The sequence below is a fragment of the Clarias gariepinus genome, chromosome 16 (assembly GCF_024256425.1).
Source record: "Clarias gariepinus isolate MV-2021 ecotype Netherlands chromosome 16, CGAR_prim_01v2, whole genome shotgun sequence".
Classification (NCBI taxonomy): Eukaryota; Metazoa; Chordata; class Actinopteri; order Siluriformes; family Clariidae; genus Clarias; species Clarias gariepinus.
In genome coordinates this window covers 17,823,243-17,841,876 of record NC_071115.1, presented here as the reverse complement: position 1 = coordinate 17,841,876, position 18,634 = coordinate 17,823,243, and the positions used below count along the sequence as shown (strand labels likewise).

Sequence of the window (18,634 nt, the reverse complement as noted above, 5' to 3'; positions counted from 1 at the left end):
TCGAGGCTGCTGCGTCTGTTTCCTTGTGATCTGAGATTATCTGAAATGAGTCCAAAGCTTCAAGGCGTTTACTGTCTCCTCGGCTGTTTCAGTGTGTCCTCTTGTCAATTGTAGAGCTCAGCTTCCACCATGAAACTGTCTTATTAAAAAAAAATAAAAAAATAAAAAATCATCAAGAAACACCGGTCCCCTTGTGTGACCATGGAAACTGAAATACATACACACTGATTTGTACTCAGCTTGCCAAACAAATGAGGAAGTGACGGCCGTGTTTGAAAATCAATCCAAATACAATAATGCCGTAGCCCGGTTATTCAAAGACCAAAAACATAACAAAACAATATCCATTCACACAGAATAAATTAATTCAGAAGGGATTACAGTTATGCAACACGCAGTTGAAAACATAAATAAATAAATAAGTAAATAAAAACCCTGGCACCATGAACACCATAAATAAATGATGCACAGTAGAAAGGCTTTTTGCAATAGAGGAGAAAAAAACAACAACAACAACTCAAAAATACAGTAAGTTCAGAGTTTTATTTTTAGCATTGTTAAAAGGCGATTCTTATCATAGTACAGTGTTTAGACCCATTATCACAGTTTCCAATAAAACACACCGGACTACACACCCTACTCAGTAAACAAAAGGATCAGTTATCAGGATTACATTTAGTCAGCATTTTTATATGTTCAGAGGAAATCCATTAATGTGCAGGTGTGGTGCTGTGATAATATAAACGGTAAAGTGTGTGTGGCATGTCTGTGTGTGTGTGTGTGTGTGTGTGTGTATGTAAAGGGGGGGGCTGCAAGTCCGGATGTTTGCTTGCACCGCAGCCGTCGCCATAGTGACAGGGAAAAAAACTGGCCGTCAGCAGGAGCAGATGGCTACGTCAATGTGGAGAGTGACATCCCCACACTTCCTGTTTCGAAGAAAGTCACCGGGCGCTTGCACACTGTCATTCACAAACGTTCACCCTTTTTTTTTTCTTTCATTTTCAATCCCAGACCCACAGTTACTATCTGCCTTCCTCTTTTTTTTTTTTTTTACCGCTTAATTATCTCATTTCTACTCCACAAAATCAACAAAGATAAGAAAAAAGGAACAAAATGTCTGTAGTTCCTGCAGGTTTACTAATATATATACAGTATGAATGCTTGATTCACAGATTTCTTGCTATTCAATGCACAAAAATCACTATATCTGTAATTTAAGTAAGGTTAAATAATCTAAATAATATAATAAGATAAAAAACATAATATTGCTCTGCTTTCTTATTAATAATATCATTTATCATATTAAAGCAATTTAATTAACAGGATTTCCGAAAAAAAAGTTCTACAATAACAAAATGCCAAAGATAGATGATGTCAATTCTTTATTAAACAGCAGGTTATTGGGTAGTGTAGTAGTTTAACGTAACAGCCACCTCTTTCATTTAAATGGATTCTACCGCATAAGGTTGTTGGATAAACACCAAACTTTTTTCCCCTTTTTAAATCTTGCACAGATTCATCCCAGTAAGGCGCTAATAAAACATACAAAGTGAATCGTCAAACTGTTGAACAGGTTTAAACCGGCACCGTTTAACCACCATTGCACTTCTAACCTAATCTCTCTTGTTACTACACACCTGCTGACACCTTTTCAGGCCTGCGAAACGGCGGGAATCACCATGGGAACAAAACAGGTAAATACAAGCTGCGATAAGGGTGTGAGGATAGTGTTCTAAGCAACACACACATATACACACACACGCACACACATCAACAGACATACCACACCCCACAGCTGGATAATGCTCGACTTTCCACCTTTGGCTCCCTCTTTCCGCCATTATGAAATATAATTGCCATTATTAATGCAGTGGCAGACGCTGCGCCGCATGACATTACGATAGCGTGACAGCAACTCATTGCCTCGGGCATTCAGCCTCCAAACACAACAAGTAAGCACAACTCTTACACTTGAACACACACACACACACACACACACTGTGTATAAACCTCAGTTCTATGACATTCGAAGCGAAGCAGAGTCGAAAGTGATTGTAGTCCCATTCCAAGCAGTACCAAGGCGCGCTTTCCTTCACAACTTCTAATAAAGTTTTCCACAAACACTGGCTCTATCATTCGAAGGTTAGGAAAAATCCATCGAGTCATCAGCCCGCGTCGGCAGGCTAAGGCCAGGCCCTGAGCAAACACACGTTACTGTAATGCAAACAGTGGCACTAGGAGAAGCGGCCCATTAGTGGTAAACTCGATGCAAAGCCACAGAGAGGGGGAGGAGGGCGGCGGCTTACTGGAAACAGGAGAGCTGGGAAAAAATGAGCCGTGTCCTCCATACCCAGAAACAACTCGGTTTCAAGGGAAACGACTGCTAGCCGGTGACGCATCCTGCGAAATGGTAAAGGTATGCATAAAATAAAGAGCCATGCTGTGATCATTAAATTATAAGGAATATTATAGACATTTCTTTTTTAGATTTCTTTCCCAAATTTTCTTCTTGGATGTTTCCTTTAACGGGGATGTAATATGAATGGAACTGTACAGCATTATGAACACAAGGTTGAACTATTATTTTCTTATAATACATGAAAAGCAGGATTTACATTAAGCTAGCATGAGAGATCATCGCTTTCCAAATACGCTCTCTTAAAAAGTACACTTGTACCGCTGTACTTGATCAAAAAGGTTAAACCGCGGGAAACTCAGGTAAGTAAGAAGATCCAAAGCTGGGCCGCGCACAAAAGCCACTTGATCCGGGCTCCTGGAAGATTGGAAAAACTCCACACTTGCATTCCAGACAGAACACACACACACACACACACACACACAAAACTTTCTCCTGTCAGCACCGTCTTTGTCATCTTATCTACCGATCTACCAAGACTGGCACACAAACACTGGCTTTTCTATGCATCACTACACAAAAATGCACACAGGCCCAGAGAAGAGCATAAGACTCTTTAAATGCCGTCTCATACCTACATACCTTCCTATTATTACCGAACAAAGGAAATAAACGTTAGCTTTATTTTATCAGTCACCGAAATGTTTTCCAATGCATCTTAACCTCATAATCTTTATAAAAAAAATACTAAACTAAAAAAGTAAGTCAAATTTTAGTAAAAAAAGGCTGCCTACAGTACCTCTACAACCTCATTTGCTTATGGAAAACAGTACTTAATAACCACTAACTGATTACATTCCAAATTCGACAAGCTCACGCTCATTTTCCGAGGTGATGTAATTATCTAAAGATTCATCAAATCATGAGTAAGGAAAATGAGATGTATTTAGGCAAACTGACGTCATCACTTTATCACTGCGTTCATTAAGCATCCTGATCCTTGCAGGCAGATTCCCAAGCCAAGGGAAGACAATAACTTCATTTAAAACACTCACCCACTCTTTATCTACGGTATACCACTTTAGCTTGTATACAGAGTCGCAGAGGGCCGCAAGCCTATCCCATGAGACTTAGGGTACGAGAAGGGGTATACCCCAGAAAGGTGCAAATCCGTTACAGGGTACACAGATACATACACTCATTCACACACTATGAGCAATTTAAGACAGCCTAACCTGCATGTTTTTGAATGGTAGGAGGAAACCCACCAAGTACAGGCAGAACATGCATACACACAGACCCGAAGCAGGAATCAAACCCGGACCCTGGAGGTGCAAGGCGACAATGCTAATTGTACCGTCATCATTTAATACATTTCTATATTATTTGATTAAATATAATTCTCTTACAGTGTATATACAACATCAAACTACATATGTTTGAGAACAAAAAAAACCCTTTTGATTTTCCCCTATTCGTTTCCCCCATTAGCATCACACATACAGTACATCCTGTATACAGTAATAATAAACTCAAGTCAGCCTCATAGCTGAATTGATGAATAATAAATAGCGTAACGGGCGAATAGATGTCAGTTTTATTTACCGAATGCATAATCTAAATACATAGGATAGGTTTATCTTATAACAACATCAGTGTGGTTGCAATCAGAGTGCATGCACTCCAGAATTCCTAACCTATGAACAATAAATCAATAAATCACATTATGATCATTCTTTCGTCAGCATGTGACGGAAGTGCCTCTTCAAGAGAGGTGTGCTGTGTGTGTTGTGCTCTAGATAACATCTGATGCCACTGGAGTCTGTGCCCTCGAGGGCTTCCCATTGCTCAGAGCACAATAGGATGATGAATGCTGACATTTGAGACAACACAAACTTAGGACAAAATTAGGCCAAACAGGTTGTCTTAAACACCTGTTGACGTATATATGATCCATGCAGACAGTATGGTAAGGTGGAGGCCACACGCCAGCTCAGAAGCATACTAGGGATAAAGCCAAGATCCTAAGATCAAAGGAAAGATTTCAGCAGAACAGGATGAGGAGTGTGTGTGTGTGTGTGTGTGTGTGTGGTGCAAGAGCGTCATCTGGTGGCAAAGCCCTGACACAGCAGGGAGGATAAACAGGGTACAACAAAGCTGAAAATGCATATGAACACATAAAAGAGGAAACTTCATGATGTTACAAAACTATTTTATATATATATATATATATATATATATATATATATATATATATATATATATATATATATATATATAGTTGCAACAATTACAATTTTTTTATTTTTTTTATTGTGAAACATTGGCTTCTTAAACCTTAAAAAAACCAGAGTTATGGATTCAAACCTTGCCTACAGTTTACATGAAGTTTGCATGTACTCAATTTAAGTGTGTGCTTGTGCCCTGCAGAGGGTTGGCATCCCATCCAGCGTGTACCCTGCCTTGTATTCCCAGGGATAAGCTCTCCCATGACCCTACACAATAAATGGATAAATAGACGATTTTTGTTTTATTTTTTCATTGATTATCACAGTATTCTAAGGTTGTCAGTGGTGATGGTTGTCTTGGCTTCCGTGTGGAAGGCCCAGGTTCGAGTCCCTGCAAATGCTCCACACCCATCCACCGTGTTTTCCAGTGCACCCACAATGCCAGAACTAAGTCTGAATAAAAATCTGAAGGTTGTGTCAAGAATGGCATCCAGAATAACACCTGTGCCAAAATAACCCATGCAGATCGGTTCTGCTGTGGCGACACCGAATGGGAGAAGTCAAAACAACAACAACAACAACAGCAACCACAACAACTGTTAAACCAGTCGGATTTTCATATAGCACACAGGTTTGGAAGCAAATGCAAATGTAGTTTTACAGGCAAATAAGCCACCCAAATGTGTGCTTTTAAGCAGCACACCAGCATTACAGGCTCACAAAAAATCTATGACTTTTAACACAACAGCATCTGTGTCTAGTGTGACGCATAACACACGCATCAGAAATGCAACAAGAGCAGGTGAACCGAGTGTTGAGGTGCTTTTGCTAGCTGTGCATGCTTAAATCTGATCTACTCTATCAACTGTAAATCTCCAGAGGGAGCGTCAAACACATCACCTCTCAAAACATTAGACTATTGTGTGCAATGGGGGATTCTCCCTTTCACACAGGTCTCATATCGTGCCTGTCACTCAAGACAGGACAATGACTCTTGATTCCACCTGCTAGACTAGACCTAAAGTACCTATACTTTGTCCTTGCTGACATTTCTTACATCAGCTTACACTGCACTTGTTTAATGGTAGCTTGTCACCTGTTGTACGTACTTCATGTATAACTTTTTAGTCATTGCTGCTGTACTTGCTTTCAAAGCAATCCTAACCAAGCTACTTTAAACATTTTTCCAAAATGTATCTATGTAAAATACAGTATACAGATGACAGTTTCAATACTGACCTACTCTCTTCACTCAGCTCTTCAATAAATGAGTCATTTAATGTTATGGGTGTTATTTAACTATTTTATTAACTCTTAACATTTAACCAATTTAAGAAAACCTGTAGAAACCGATTCTAAAATGTTTACCCATTTTAAAGTACAGTGTTAAGACATACGCAGAAGGTGATTGACCAGCATCCATCCTAATGGCATTTGAACTTACAACTGATTTAGTACTTTTAATTAATAATTATAGTGGTGAAGAATGCAGGTCACATGATAGATTAAACAATGTGGAAAAAAGCTGAAATGTACATTTTTGATCATTTGTGATAAATGACTTATGGAAAAGCTAAACAAAGAAATGGATGACTTACCATTAACATTAAAATAAGTTAAATTACATTTATGCAAAAATAGATTGTTATTAAATATTATTTTCTTAAGTAAACTGTAATTATATAGCTACAAGAAGCAAAAATGCCGTAGATGGGTTTTATTGATGATTTAAATCATTTGCACGAAATACAGATGATGTACTATTTATCCAGTGGGTTTGGAGCGTATTTCGATCTTTTCCAGTTTTACATATTTATTTGTGTAACAGTTTTAAATTGAAAAGGATTACATTAACATTTTAACACCCACAAAGAGACAACAATCTCTTACTTAACCAATGTATGCATACTGTACACATAGTTAAGGCACACAAAACTGAGCCCAGTTCCACATGCTTCCCAAACATTTAAAGTAAACTGCAAATCCTAATTCCTATAATATATGTGCGCATTCTTTTCTCAGTCCAGTGTTTGTAAAAAAAAATTAAAGCTGTAAGGTCCCCTTCATAATCTAGCTCTCACATGCTTGGGGCGTAAATGCTTTCTAAGAACCTGGATATTTATCGCATAAATGGCATAATAATCACATGTTGATATGATATGTCATGCAAATATAAAGCAATACTTCATATTCACGATGTTCAGGAAAAATGTGAATTAACATAAAACGGGATGTAACGATAGTGAACAGATGTAGCAATACAGCATAAGTGACTTGATTGAGAGCAACTTTTGTTCATTTAAAAGAACAAAAGGGCAACAAGACAATTCTGCAGACAGGTAAACGCATGCTGTGCCAGCAAAACAATCATCTTTATTTAAAAAGTTCATGATTATCCTCTTTCTCCACACACACACACACACACACACACACACACCTTGGCTTTGGTTTAATAAATAAATTTCACTTTTTTCTGTCTCATAAAAGTATAACATGGTATTGAGAAAGGAAACAGAAATGTACCTAAAAGTACAAATAAAACTTCAATATAAGGACAACATAAATAGGTCTAATATAACAAAGCAGCGATGAACATGTACATACAACATAAAAAAAATGATAAATTAATTTAAAAAAAAAAAGACAAAGAAAAACCAATCAAGACACCGCAGAAGAAAGGAGCAGGCTTTGTCAGTCACTCTTTGTATCTGCTGTCAGTTTGCTGGCTTGATGTGCAAACGTTTCAGCCACCAGCAGAGGGAAGACTAAAGAAGCCTCTGCATAGACCTAAGATGATAAACACATGGTTATTAATCATAATCAATAGACCTGAGGACTTCACAATACAACATTAACACTGCATCGGTATTTATCACACACTCTTATTAGAGCACTTAAGGAATGCTTGAATATGATGACAATCATGACTGTATCGGGTTTTAATGAAATCTACAACAACTTCAGAATTATTGATGGCCCCAAAATTGGTGAATTGAATGAATGAAGTGAATAAATTTTATTTATGTATACATTTTCATTTTATTATGTTTTTATACAATTTTAAATTATGACAGAAGCAATTTTAGATCCAAATTAAGTGATTTTTCAAGTGTTTAAGTGGACATTTTCACTTATTCTGTAATGTCCATTTAATATATTTTTTAGGTCATTTGTCCGGATTTTTGCAACATTATGATTGCACAAATTTTACATAAACCATATATCCAAATGTTTGTGGAAACCTGACCGTCACACCCATTTTTGCTTTGTTGAATATCCCAATCCAAAATAACTGGTGTTAAAATGAGTGGGTCCCCTCTTTGTCGCTCGGACAGACTCTTCCATGAAGTCTTCCCTTCTGATTCCCAAAGGAAATGTGGCTGTGGACATTTCTGCCCAGTCACAATTGTACTGGTGAAGTTGGACACTGATTTTGGGTGAGAATGCCTAGAAGCTGCCAACACTGTAAAATTTCCATATGGGTGTGATGGTCAGTTTTCCACATACTTTGACCACTGGTGTATCATTCCACTTCTAGTTAAAAGTAAAATCAAATATTACTTTGACAGGTTTGGCATCCATGCGGATTTTCCCCCAAGAGACAGCCTCATCTGGTCTGGCTCCTGCATCTGAACCATCAAACTCCTGTGCTGTGTTCACGTAAACAGCAAAGTCGGCACCATTTCTCTAAAAGCAAGATCAGATAAGATTTTAGATTTTAAAACCCTCATTTCTAATTTAAGATAGTTGTTCATCACCCACCATGAGATTAGCATTGGCGATGTGGTGCTTCACAAGCCCTCCTCCCAGGATGATCATGCCTGTGCTTTTGGCAAACACAGCTTTACTATTCACCCTCCGAATATCTACATAAAAAAAACAAGAAACAAATAGTGTGATTAGGTTTAAAAATTCTGCAGGATGATCAGAGTGGCAGTGCCCCTGGTTTCTGGAGTATGGATGGCAAAGACATAAACCCCCATGTTTTGGTATTTGTTTTCAAGCCCAATTAACTTTAGATTAGATGTCTAAATAGAACTTCAATACATCAATAAAAACAGATTTTTAAAATGGACCTTTTTTTTTTACATTATTCAGCACACATTCGATACAGAAGAGGATTAGGAAAATAACAAAAAGTGCCATCTGACAGCAGAAAAACCACCACTGAATAATTTGGAAAAATTCAATTCACAAATCATCTGTCCATGGTAGAAACTGGAGTGTACGCATGTGCAGAGCTTTACACTTATCTTTAGGAGCTTGTTGACTACTTACTTCCTATTCCATGTTACATAAAAATGTCATGAAGCAATTTCGTTCAGTTTATCATATGACCTATTTTTACAATCCTTGTAGTGTTGCATGTAACTTAGATTTGCTGATTACTGATTAACACACTTCACCTCCAAAGGGGGTAGAGCAGTGCCATTTGATGAGTCCATTTAGCCGAGCCTTTTAGAAGCCAAGGTGTTGACTTGGCTATAAATACGATCTAATATCAAAAATGTTTCGAGACTAGTTTTGTAACACGGCAACAAATGGCAGGACAAGGCTACACTCACAGTCACAGGGAGCATCGACCTTCTACGACAAGAGTTTAAGAAGCCCTTGACAGAAGAGATCATGACTTAATCCCTAAAAAATGTCAAAACCATTCGTCAACTTGTGCAGGATGATCGTTGAAGAACAAATCCACAAATTTGCTGCTGTTGTCGATATGTCATACAAATCAGTCCAGGCAATCCACACATGTGATCTCAACATGCGCCTGGTTGCTGCCAAGTTTATCCCCAAGCTGCTAACTCAGGAGCAGAAGGAACATCCTGTCGAAGTCCGCCATAAACTCCCTCAGTGTTTCGTACCGATTGACGAAACTTAGGTGTATGCTGAGACGAAGCAACATTCTTCACAGTGCAAGAAAAAAAGAAGAAAAAAAAAGCAGAGGCAGGCTCGCACCTCGACCAACTGCATGTCATCATCTGTCATTCCTTGGCATTATATTCCAGCGGCCAGACTGTCAATAGCTAATCCTATTGCCAGGTTTTAAGGCATCTGAGAGAGGACATATGGCAAAAAAAAGAGCAGAGCTAATCTGTTCAAATAAACAGATCCATTACGATCCAGCCACTGTCTTGTGCTCAAAGGCATCGTCCATGGCACATTCCCAGAGCACTGTAAGCTTCAGAATAGACAGAGGAGGACCAAAGTACAAGATCTGTCTTGAGATTCGTTAGGTCAAGACATTGCTTACAGCTTTCCCTTAATGGTGAAAATGCTTTTGGACTTTAAATCTTCGTCCAAGCCAGTCCAATCTTTTCCCGAAACTTTGTCAACAGTGCATTTATACTGCATAGCCTGGATGGTTATCCAATTGTCTAGTCCTAAATCCATACTCTCCACCTTTTCCTTCATAACCATTTGGAAGACAGGAGATAGTGCAACCTAAAATTATTCCTTTTTTTGCCTCTTCTGTGATGTAGTCTTGCAACAAGGCATTAACAGAGTTAATGGTAAATTGTACTTTAAGATTTGTGACAATTGGAAGTAAGCAAAAATAGTTAAAAAGATCCAGAAATACTCTTAGCTGTTTTTGGAGGTTTAAATATGAAGCCTTGAAACATGTACTTGAGTACATGTATGCTCCAGTATCTACTGTGATGAGTGTGACAAACACACTGTTTGAACGCATCTGTACTAACTGTAGAGCAAATAGCATCTTCAATCACTATGTAACTGTTGCATCATTAAAAATAAAAGTGTTGGAATTAAGAATATCATCATCAGGTTTATTATTATTTTTAGATTTTGTTAGTAAAAAACTAAAAATCAAAAAATTTTAGTTTTTGATTACTTTTGAACAAACATATCTGGTGGCATTTATAATAAATATAGATATATATAGATATATAAATATAGATCTTTAAACTGCGCACCCTCCACAATGTCCAAGACCAGTCCCGGGTTCTTATAGGAATGGAAGTAAATCATGTCACCCAATGAACCATCTGTGAGGGCAGGACTAAAAATAGGGATGTCATTCTGCAAGAAAAAAGGTAAAGTTAGAAATTAGTCTAAATTATTTTATTTTTTTTACAGTCGTACCAATGTGCTTAACTGTATCTTGCAATATCACTGATCATCTACATGTGTCCTAATAGAATAGTAAAGCATTACAAACGGCACCAGATTAACCGAAGTGAAAATGTGTTTTAGTCAACATTTTACCTTGTAAGCCCAGTAACAGACCGAGTCATGATTGTTGATTTCTTTGCCAAGTCTGTGGATCATTTTTGAGGGAGTCCAACTTGTGCCCTAAGCATAAAACAGCATGCATTTAGACTCTAACACAGAATACAAGCGTATAATAAAAACTGTTAACAAAGGCTATACTGGCATGGTTGACTAAGTACTGAAATACACTGTCGTATCAGAGTTCAATTTTGTACTTAGGTTACTGCCTGTGTGGGCTTTCAGAGGTTCTCCCTATGCGTGTGTGGGAGTGGGTGGATGGGTTTCCTTACACCTAAAAACATACCAAAAATGGCTTGTCTAAATTGCCCCAAGTGTAAATGAGTAAATGTGTGTGGACAGATTTCGACTGCACTGTAACCAGTATAAATCAGTTACTTATGAAAGAATGAATGGGTTACAGAATTATAGCCCACTTCTAATCAGCCTTTCAATATTTTGGCAATGTAATTGGACCATCAGTGCATGACAAAGTCAATGAGATTTCTGCATGTGTATTGGAGGCAGCAGTGGGAAGGAGGGAGGGAGAGAGAGAGAGTGTGAGCGAGTAAGCGGGCTAGAAATCAGTTGTGCATGTTGTGATGTGAAAATTTTCCAGATCATAAAAAGGCTTTTTCCAACCTCTGTTTTCTGCTCCAACACCATCTGGTCCAGGATGGGCATCAGCCAGTCCTCAAACTTGCAGTAGTTGTCATTAGGGACCAGCAGGTTGCCAATTCTAAAATGAGAAATTCCTGCTAAAATCAGGCCCAATGAAGTAGCAAAGCTTCCAGGTGCAAGGTGTTAACATCGGAATATTACGTGGTTTGAAACTAATGACATTAATGAAGGATAGCAGTATTGGTAATGGAAATGATGACGCATACATCCCCGCCCAGTTTCTCCGTAATTTAACCCTTGTCCACAACTACACATGTATTTTCTATCAAGTTTCATCCACATGCCATTCATCCACGCACAAACTCTATTTAAGTTACTGAGAACAGACCTTTTGGAAAATCTGTTTCAGAATTAAAAACTTTTCGGAAACTCCCCATCAGTGATGACATGTGGACATACTGTAGCTTCTGTGTTTGATGCTAGAGTGTGAAATACTGAATGATAACTTTTTCAAGCTTACTAAGTGTCCAATATGGCTTTGAAGTGCGTTAATCCTGATAAGACACAAGTTTTAATCATAGGACCGCATGCATCACACCGTAACTTTAGATGGCCTTTCTGTTCTATCTAATGCAACAGTAAGAGATCTTGGTGTGATTATAGATTCTAGTCTTTTATTTGAAGCTCATGTAGAAAATATCACCAAGATGGCATTCTTTCACCTCAGAAAAATTGACAAGTTAAGGAATATATTGTCACGCATAAATATATTGTCATGCAGAAAAACTAGTTCATGCTTTTATCACCTCTAGGTTGGACTATTGTAACGCTTTACTGTCTGGTTGTTCAACTAGGTGCATAAACCAGCTTCAGCTAGTCCAGAATGCAGCAGCGAGAGTCCTCACTAGAACCAGAAGATACGAGCACATCACCCCTATCTTATCTTCACTCCATTGGCTCCCTGTAAAATTTCGCATTGATTTTAAAATACTACTTTGGACATAGAAAGCATTGAATGGTCTCGCGCCGCAGTACCTGAGCGAACTGCTAGTGTCTTACGATCCGCCACGCCTACTTCGATCAAAGGATGCAGGCTGCTTAACAGTACCGCGTATTATTAAAACTACAGCTGGGGGCAGAGCTTTTTTCTAACAAAGCCCCAAAATTATGGAATAGTCTTCCAAATAGTGTTCGAGACTCAGACACAGTCTCAGTGTTTAAGTCCAGGCTAAAAACCTATTTATTTAGCCAAGCATTTTTATAAATAAATTTGTCTTTGTTAAAAGAGCAAATCTGGGGGACTCATGGATGTAGAGTATTATGGTGAACTGGTATGTTTAGATGCTGTCCTCCCCACTCTCATTGATCACTCAAGTTTGTTGACGGTGAGGTGATTGGTTGCTTTACATCTCAGGGACCCTCATGCCTGTGTTTCCTTCTGGCTCTCCCTTTTAGTCATGTTGTAAGAGTTAGTCCTGCCGGAGTCTCTGCTTGCATTCTACACTGAATATACATTATGTGACTGTGACCAGACCTAACTGTTATCTCTCCCCCTCTCTCTCTCGAGCTACACACATTGTTCCTGAGGTGCCAGTGATCCAGACTCCCTCTGCCCTCTGGACCTGTCTGATCCATCCTGGTGCCCTGCTTCTGGTTGGAGATCTCATCACATGGATGCCCAGTGTGTCTCTTTGGGATGAGTCTGGTGTCTGGGGACAGTTTCACTCTACCATAAAGATGGTTCTGGCCTCGACTGATGTTGACAGCTCTTTCTCTGAGGACTTGACTTGGCTGCAGTTGCTTGATAGTTCAGGACAGGAATTTCCAACGAGTCTACCTGAGCCTTCAATAACTACCTGGACTCTATGTTAACATCAACCGTTATAGCTGAACTGCCTGCCACTTAACACACAGTATAAATGCAGATCAATTCCTGCTCTCTGTTTCACCCAAATGAGGATGGGTTCCCTGTTGAGTCTGGTTCCTCTCAAGGTTTATTCCTATTACCATCTCAGGGAGTTTTTCCTTGTCACTGTCGCCCTCGGCTTGCTCACCAGGGACTATCCGACCATTTTGATTCATGCACACTCACATTCCATACAAACTTAAATAATTATTTTGATTGTGTAAAGCTGATTTGCGACAATGACAATTGTTAAAATTGCTATACAAATAAAACAGAAGTGAGAATTACATCCCCATGTGTTGGTTTGGCATGCTTTGACAGTTTATAATTTATTTCTAATTTAAAAAATATATATATTTTCTATTCCATTGCATTAAAATAAACCTACTGCAATAATAATGTGTTGGAATGCTTGACATGGCTATTACATAAATAATTGGAAAAAAAACCCTGCCAATTATCACAAAATGGTCCACTCATTTATCATGAATTTTTTTTTTTTTAAATCAACTTGAAAATCTTTGTTTTTTATTCATCAATGTAAGCCCAGTTATTTTGACTGAATTTTTTTTTATGCGACACTATCCTTTTCCAAGTCGTCTTGTTCAGAAACAAGTAGAATGTAAAGAAAAATAGATAGATAGACATTTATTAATCCCAAAGGGAAATTGTAAAATACTAAAAAAAAAAATTAAAGTTTGGAAATCATAAATGTTTTCTGTCCTGACTTAATGAAGTCATAAAATAAACATGTACAGTATAACAAAGTTGTACCAAAAGAAAAAAAATTGAAATGCCCAAGACTATGTACAGTGCACAGCCGTACATCTTGGAGAATAACAACAGACTTCTGGTTCATGCTTAATCAAGCTTGTCAGGTACCAGCTAGGTTCTGGCAATAAATCTATTATATGAGTATTTAGTTAATTTCTCACCTGTTGATGGCTCTCTGTCGTAGTTCTTTGCCTGGAAGGCTAAACTCACCCAGATAGGTGGGAGCCAAACATTTAATAAGATCTTCCTCAATACCTCCTGCTGTTGTCACTACCACATCCACCTGCATTACCACACAGAATAACAAGGTAATGAGCAAAAACATAGAATAATCTAAATATACAAGTTTTTTTCTTTTTAACTGTTTCCTACCATTTTATGTTGGACTAGGTAGCGGATGGTCTCACGGACACCGGAGCTGATGAGGTTGGATGTATAGCCTAAGAAGATGGTGCATCCTTTCTGCTGAGAGTCACAGGTGTGTTCCTGCTCCTCCACCGGCTCGAGTCGTCTGGCAATCTTAAAAAAAAAAAATAAAATAAAATGAAATATCACAATAAAAACAATAATCAGCCCTTCCCAAACGACATTACTGAATAGCAGTCACATATACATGCTTATTTTGTTCAGATAATTTGTTCTTCATTTTAAAAAAATGTAATAAAGTATATCGGGGCAGCTCAGTGGTTAAGGCTTTGGATACTGATTGAAAGGTCCCAGGATTAAACCTCAGCACCACAGTTAAGCCCTTAAGAAAGGCCCTTACCCCTTTAACTGCTCAGATGTATACTGAGATACAATTTAAGTCACTCTGAATAAGGGCATCCGTAAGTATCAAATGCAGTTTTGCAAGAAGAGCATAAACCAAGCAGTTACAAGCAAAGGGGGGAAAAAAAACTTCTTAAACTCACCATTTTATTGATCTCCTGTACAGCCATGGCAAAACTGCTAGCCTGGAAACCTGTGGTGAGGTAGGACTGCAGCAGAGCTCTGTGGTCGACTCCCTGATTAAAATCATAACCTCTGATCTGCGGCATGTTTTCTGGAAGAGAGCCACTCTCTTTCAAAACAGCATCTCGAGCAATGGAGGGGACCTGATCTGCCATATTCACTGGAAGGGAAGAAGAAACTCGACCATGTAGTAAACAAACACACAATTTAAACATAACTTAACAGATTAAAAATGATTCCCACATCGATCACTTGATTTATTGATATGGTTGTGAGAGGAGACAATAAATGTCCTCTTTTGTTTTGATACTTTATGATATTTTTTTAATGAATATAGCCTTAACGACAAAGCTAGACTTTGTGTGCTCTCAATTTGAATTGGTACCAAGACACACTTGATCACGCTGAAAGCATATACATTAAGACTGTACATGCACATTTCTGCACTGTACATTAATGGGTATGTCTCAGTCATACCTATGCCTGTATAATATATAGTAATGTAAGGTTGCATTTGCAGAGCTCACAAATCCTTATTTTTCACTTGTACTGATGGACCACTGAATTTAGAGTTGCACTGTGTGTGTGGGAATGCTCTTACTTTCACTACATAGCTATAATTTCTACTGTCAATTTTTAAAAATAATTATTTTATAATCAAGTGTTTAAGTGATCTACATTCATGTGTTTTTTTTTGTAATAATGTATTTAGCAGTTCTTAACTGAGTTACAATCTTTAAAAAGTCCAAGTCAAGTCTCAAATTTTTTCTTGTAAATAACAGTAACATCTCTGATTCTAACGTACACTAAAAAAAAACCTGTCTGGGTTGTACAGTATTTGACATCACTCCAGTTTCAATAATAAACTTTCTATGTTTGTTGTCTGTTGTAACCACATACAGTGCTCCTGTATACCTGACTGACTGACAGTTTCTGTTGAACAGCTGACATCAGTCATCACTTTAATTAGGGTAGCACAATTTGATTTAAAAAAAAAAAAAATTTAATTACTTTACTATTAGTAAAATATATATTGCTATTTGAGCTGCAGTATGTAATTGTATGTCGACAATGTACCGTTTAGCATTTAATTTATCTAGACTATCAGCAAATAATTGCAAAAATGATCCGAGGATCTTTGTTAAATTAAGTGACAAATGTTGCACAAATTCCTAACTATACATGCCTTACTGGTAATTTTGTGTAATTAATTGTGTAGCTCTACGTTTACTCAAAGTAATCCAGTTAACAAAAAGAAAATGAAATGTCTAATCAAAGAAAATGTCATACACTCTGCTATTTTGTTGGACTGCCTCTTGCTTTGATTACGACATACATCCGTCATGTTATTGTCTAAAAAAGCTTGTGCAACTTCACAATATTTATTTCCATCCAAACTTGCATTGCATAATTGCACTTATAATGGGAGAGTCATAACGCTGCGTAAAGTCTTTTCCAGCACATCCCAAAGATTCTGAATGGGGTTAAAGTCTGGACTCTGTGGTGGCCAATCCATGTGTGAAAATGATGTCTCATGCTCCTTGAATCACTCTTTCACAATTTAAGCCTAATGAATCCTGGCATTGTCATTCTGACCACATTTGTTCCTCGAAGATAATGGGTCAGCACAATCCATTCAGGTTTTAATAATGCATTGGATAACTCTTAACCCAATTTCAACAATCTCTAAAACAGTGTTACATCTTTGCCACAACCACAAGATATGCCTTCCGACATGGTTGTTAAAGAAATCAGAAGGTACTCACTGCATCAGTTAGGGTTAAATAACTGGATGCCATGTTAATATCTGTTATGTTAATATATAATGTGTAAAGAATATTTAAACTAGAGATGTTGAATCATTATTCTTCCTTCTGAGTATGAATGCTTGAAATACCACCTGAATTATTTCCTAACAGATTAACAATTTCAATCACAAACTGAATTAAAAGAAATTTGAAAATACACTGATTGACCCTTTATATCTTTAAATACAATATGTTCTTCAGTTTTTCAGCTGCTCCTGTCAATATACAGACACGTTATTTGAATATGCCAATATTATCGTATTATAGTATTATTATATTTTTCTTTTAACTTCTGATGATGTCATTTTTATTGCACAGGTATTAACCTGCCTGACTGGTCACTTGAAATGGATAGGTTTAATCCAAACCTAAATGCCCCCAAAACAAAACAACCAGGTATTTGTTTTCTTTGCTTGATGCACGACAGTAATTCAACCCATCTAAAACAGATAAACATCTTTGCCACATTACAGGGCCTGTCTTCTGACATAGTTGTTAAGAAATGAGAAGGTACTCACTGCATCAGTTAGGGTCAAATAACTTGAGGACAGATGAAACATATTGATCACTGCAGTAATTATCCAATAGAATGGGTTTATCTAGTTAAATCCAAGTTTTTTTTTTCTCTAGTGATCATTACGGTCATACAGAAATTAAACAATACCTGATGTACGTCATAACTTTATGAATAGTACAATAAGCTAGATCCTCAGACATCCAAATGAGCAACATACCTGAGACAGTGCAAGCAACTCTGCAATGAAGCTGGGGTTATATCTGCTGAGACAAGCCTTGTTTAAAGCTGCCAGCCTGTGCCACACCCTGGAGAAGATCAGCTTTCAGATCAATCAAGGTCCTTCAGATCCTACTGGAAGTCATATGAGAGAAGCATTTATCACAGTCATTAAGCTGCACTTGCCATAGTGTTTAGCCACACGGCTAAAAGCTAACAGCATTGTAACGTGGCTATGGTTGCTAGCTAAACTTTTCAGACTAATTTAAAATACTTTATTAAACAACGCAAACACGGCAGGATTATTAAAATTTTTTTTAAAAGAACGTACCCCCACTCACTAAAACAGAATTATGAGTTTCAGAGACACAAGTAGCTACAACTCACATGTTTTGCTTCGTCTTGAATCTACGGCATGCCGAGAAGGACAAAATAGAGAAATGCATTTCCTTTTATTTTTTGTATTTAAATATAATAATAGTGTATATTGGTATTGAATTAATAATTTAATATATAAAATTAAATATGATAATGTTTTAATAATAATATAATATAATATAATATATATATTATAAATTAATATATTTTTTTAATTAAATCTTATAATATAACTACACAAATTATAAATATAATATAAATATATATTGTAATTCATTTGAATTATAATTCAATAGAGAAATGCCTTTCCTTACACAAGAACTTCAAGCTAGATGAATAATTACTAAGGCAGGCAGGTGATCACGTGGTTTCTTTATTAAATTGATTTAAAAAAAAAAAAAGATCTGACACTGTAAGAAAGCATAACTTGTTAAGCAAACCAACTAATAACATAACGAGCCAGGCAAGTAAATAAAGGCCTTTAAATGATATACAGCACTGTGAAAAAGTATGGGATCCTGTTTTATTTTGCATACTTGACACACTTTATTGATTCAGATCATCAAACAAATTTAAATGTTACAAAGATAAGCTGATTAAATACAAAATGCAGTTTTTTAATCTTGATTTCAGTTATTAAAATAAAAA

The 18,634-nt window shown here is 37.2% G+C and overlaps 1 protein-coding gene across 2 annotated transcripts; it reads right to left on the bottom strand.

Moving 5' to 3' along the window:
- Window positions 1–6,292: 6,292 nt before the first annotated feature.
- dhps (deoxyhypusine synthase) lies at window positions 6,293–18,018 on the bottom strand. 2 transcript variants are annotated; one of them, XM_053514174.1, is made up of 11 exons: window positions 17,996–18,018; window positions 17,610–17,740; window positions 15,028–15,227; window positions 14,489–14,635; window positions 14,278–14,399; window positions 11,458–11,554; window positions 10,813–10,899; window positions 10,521–10,626; window positions 8,347–8,450; window positions 8,146–8,271; window positions 6,293–7,371 (listed from the first exon to the last, which is right to left on the bottom strand). In XM_053514174.1, exons 3-11 carry the CDS (start codon window positions 15,220–15,222, stop codon window positions 7,276–7,278), a joined length of 1,080 nt encoding a protein of 359 aa, XP_053370149.1. In that variant the 5' UTR covers window positions 15,223–15,227; window positions 17,610–17,740; window positions 17,996–18,018; the 3' UTR covers window positions 6,293–7,275. The 2 variants fall into 2 exon arrangements, with proteins under 2 accessions (XP_053370149.1, XP_053370148.1); XM_053514173.1 differs by having other exon boundaries at window positions 17,610–17,743; window positions 17,996–18,013.
- Window positions 18,019–18,634: the final 616 nt, after the last annotated feature.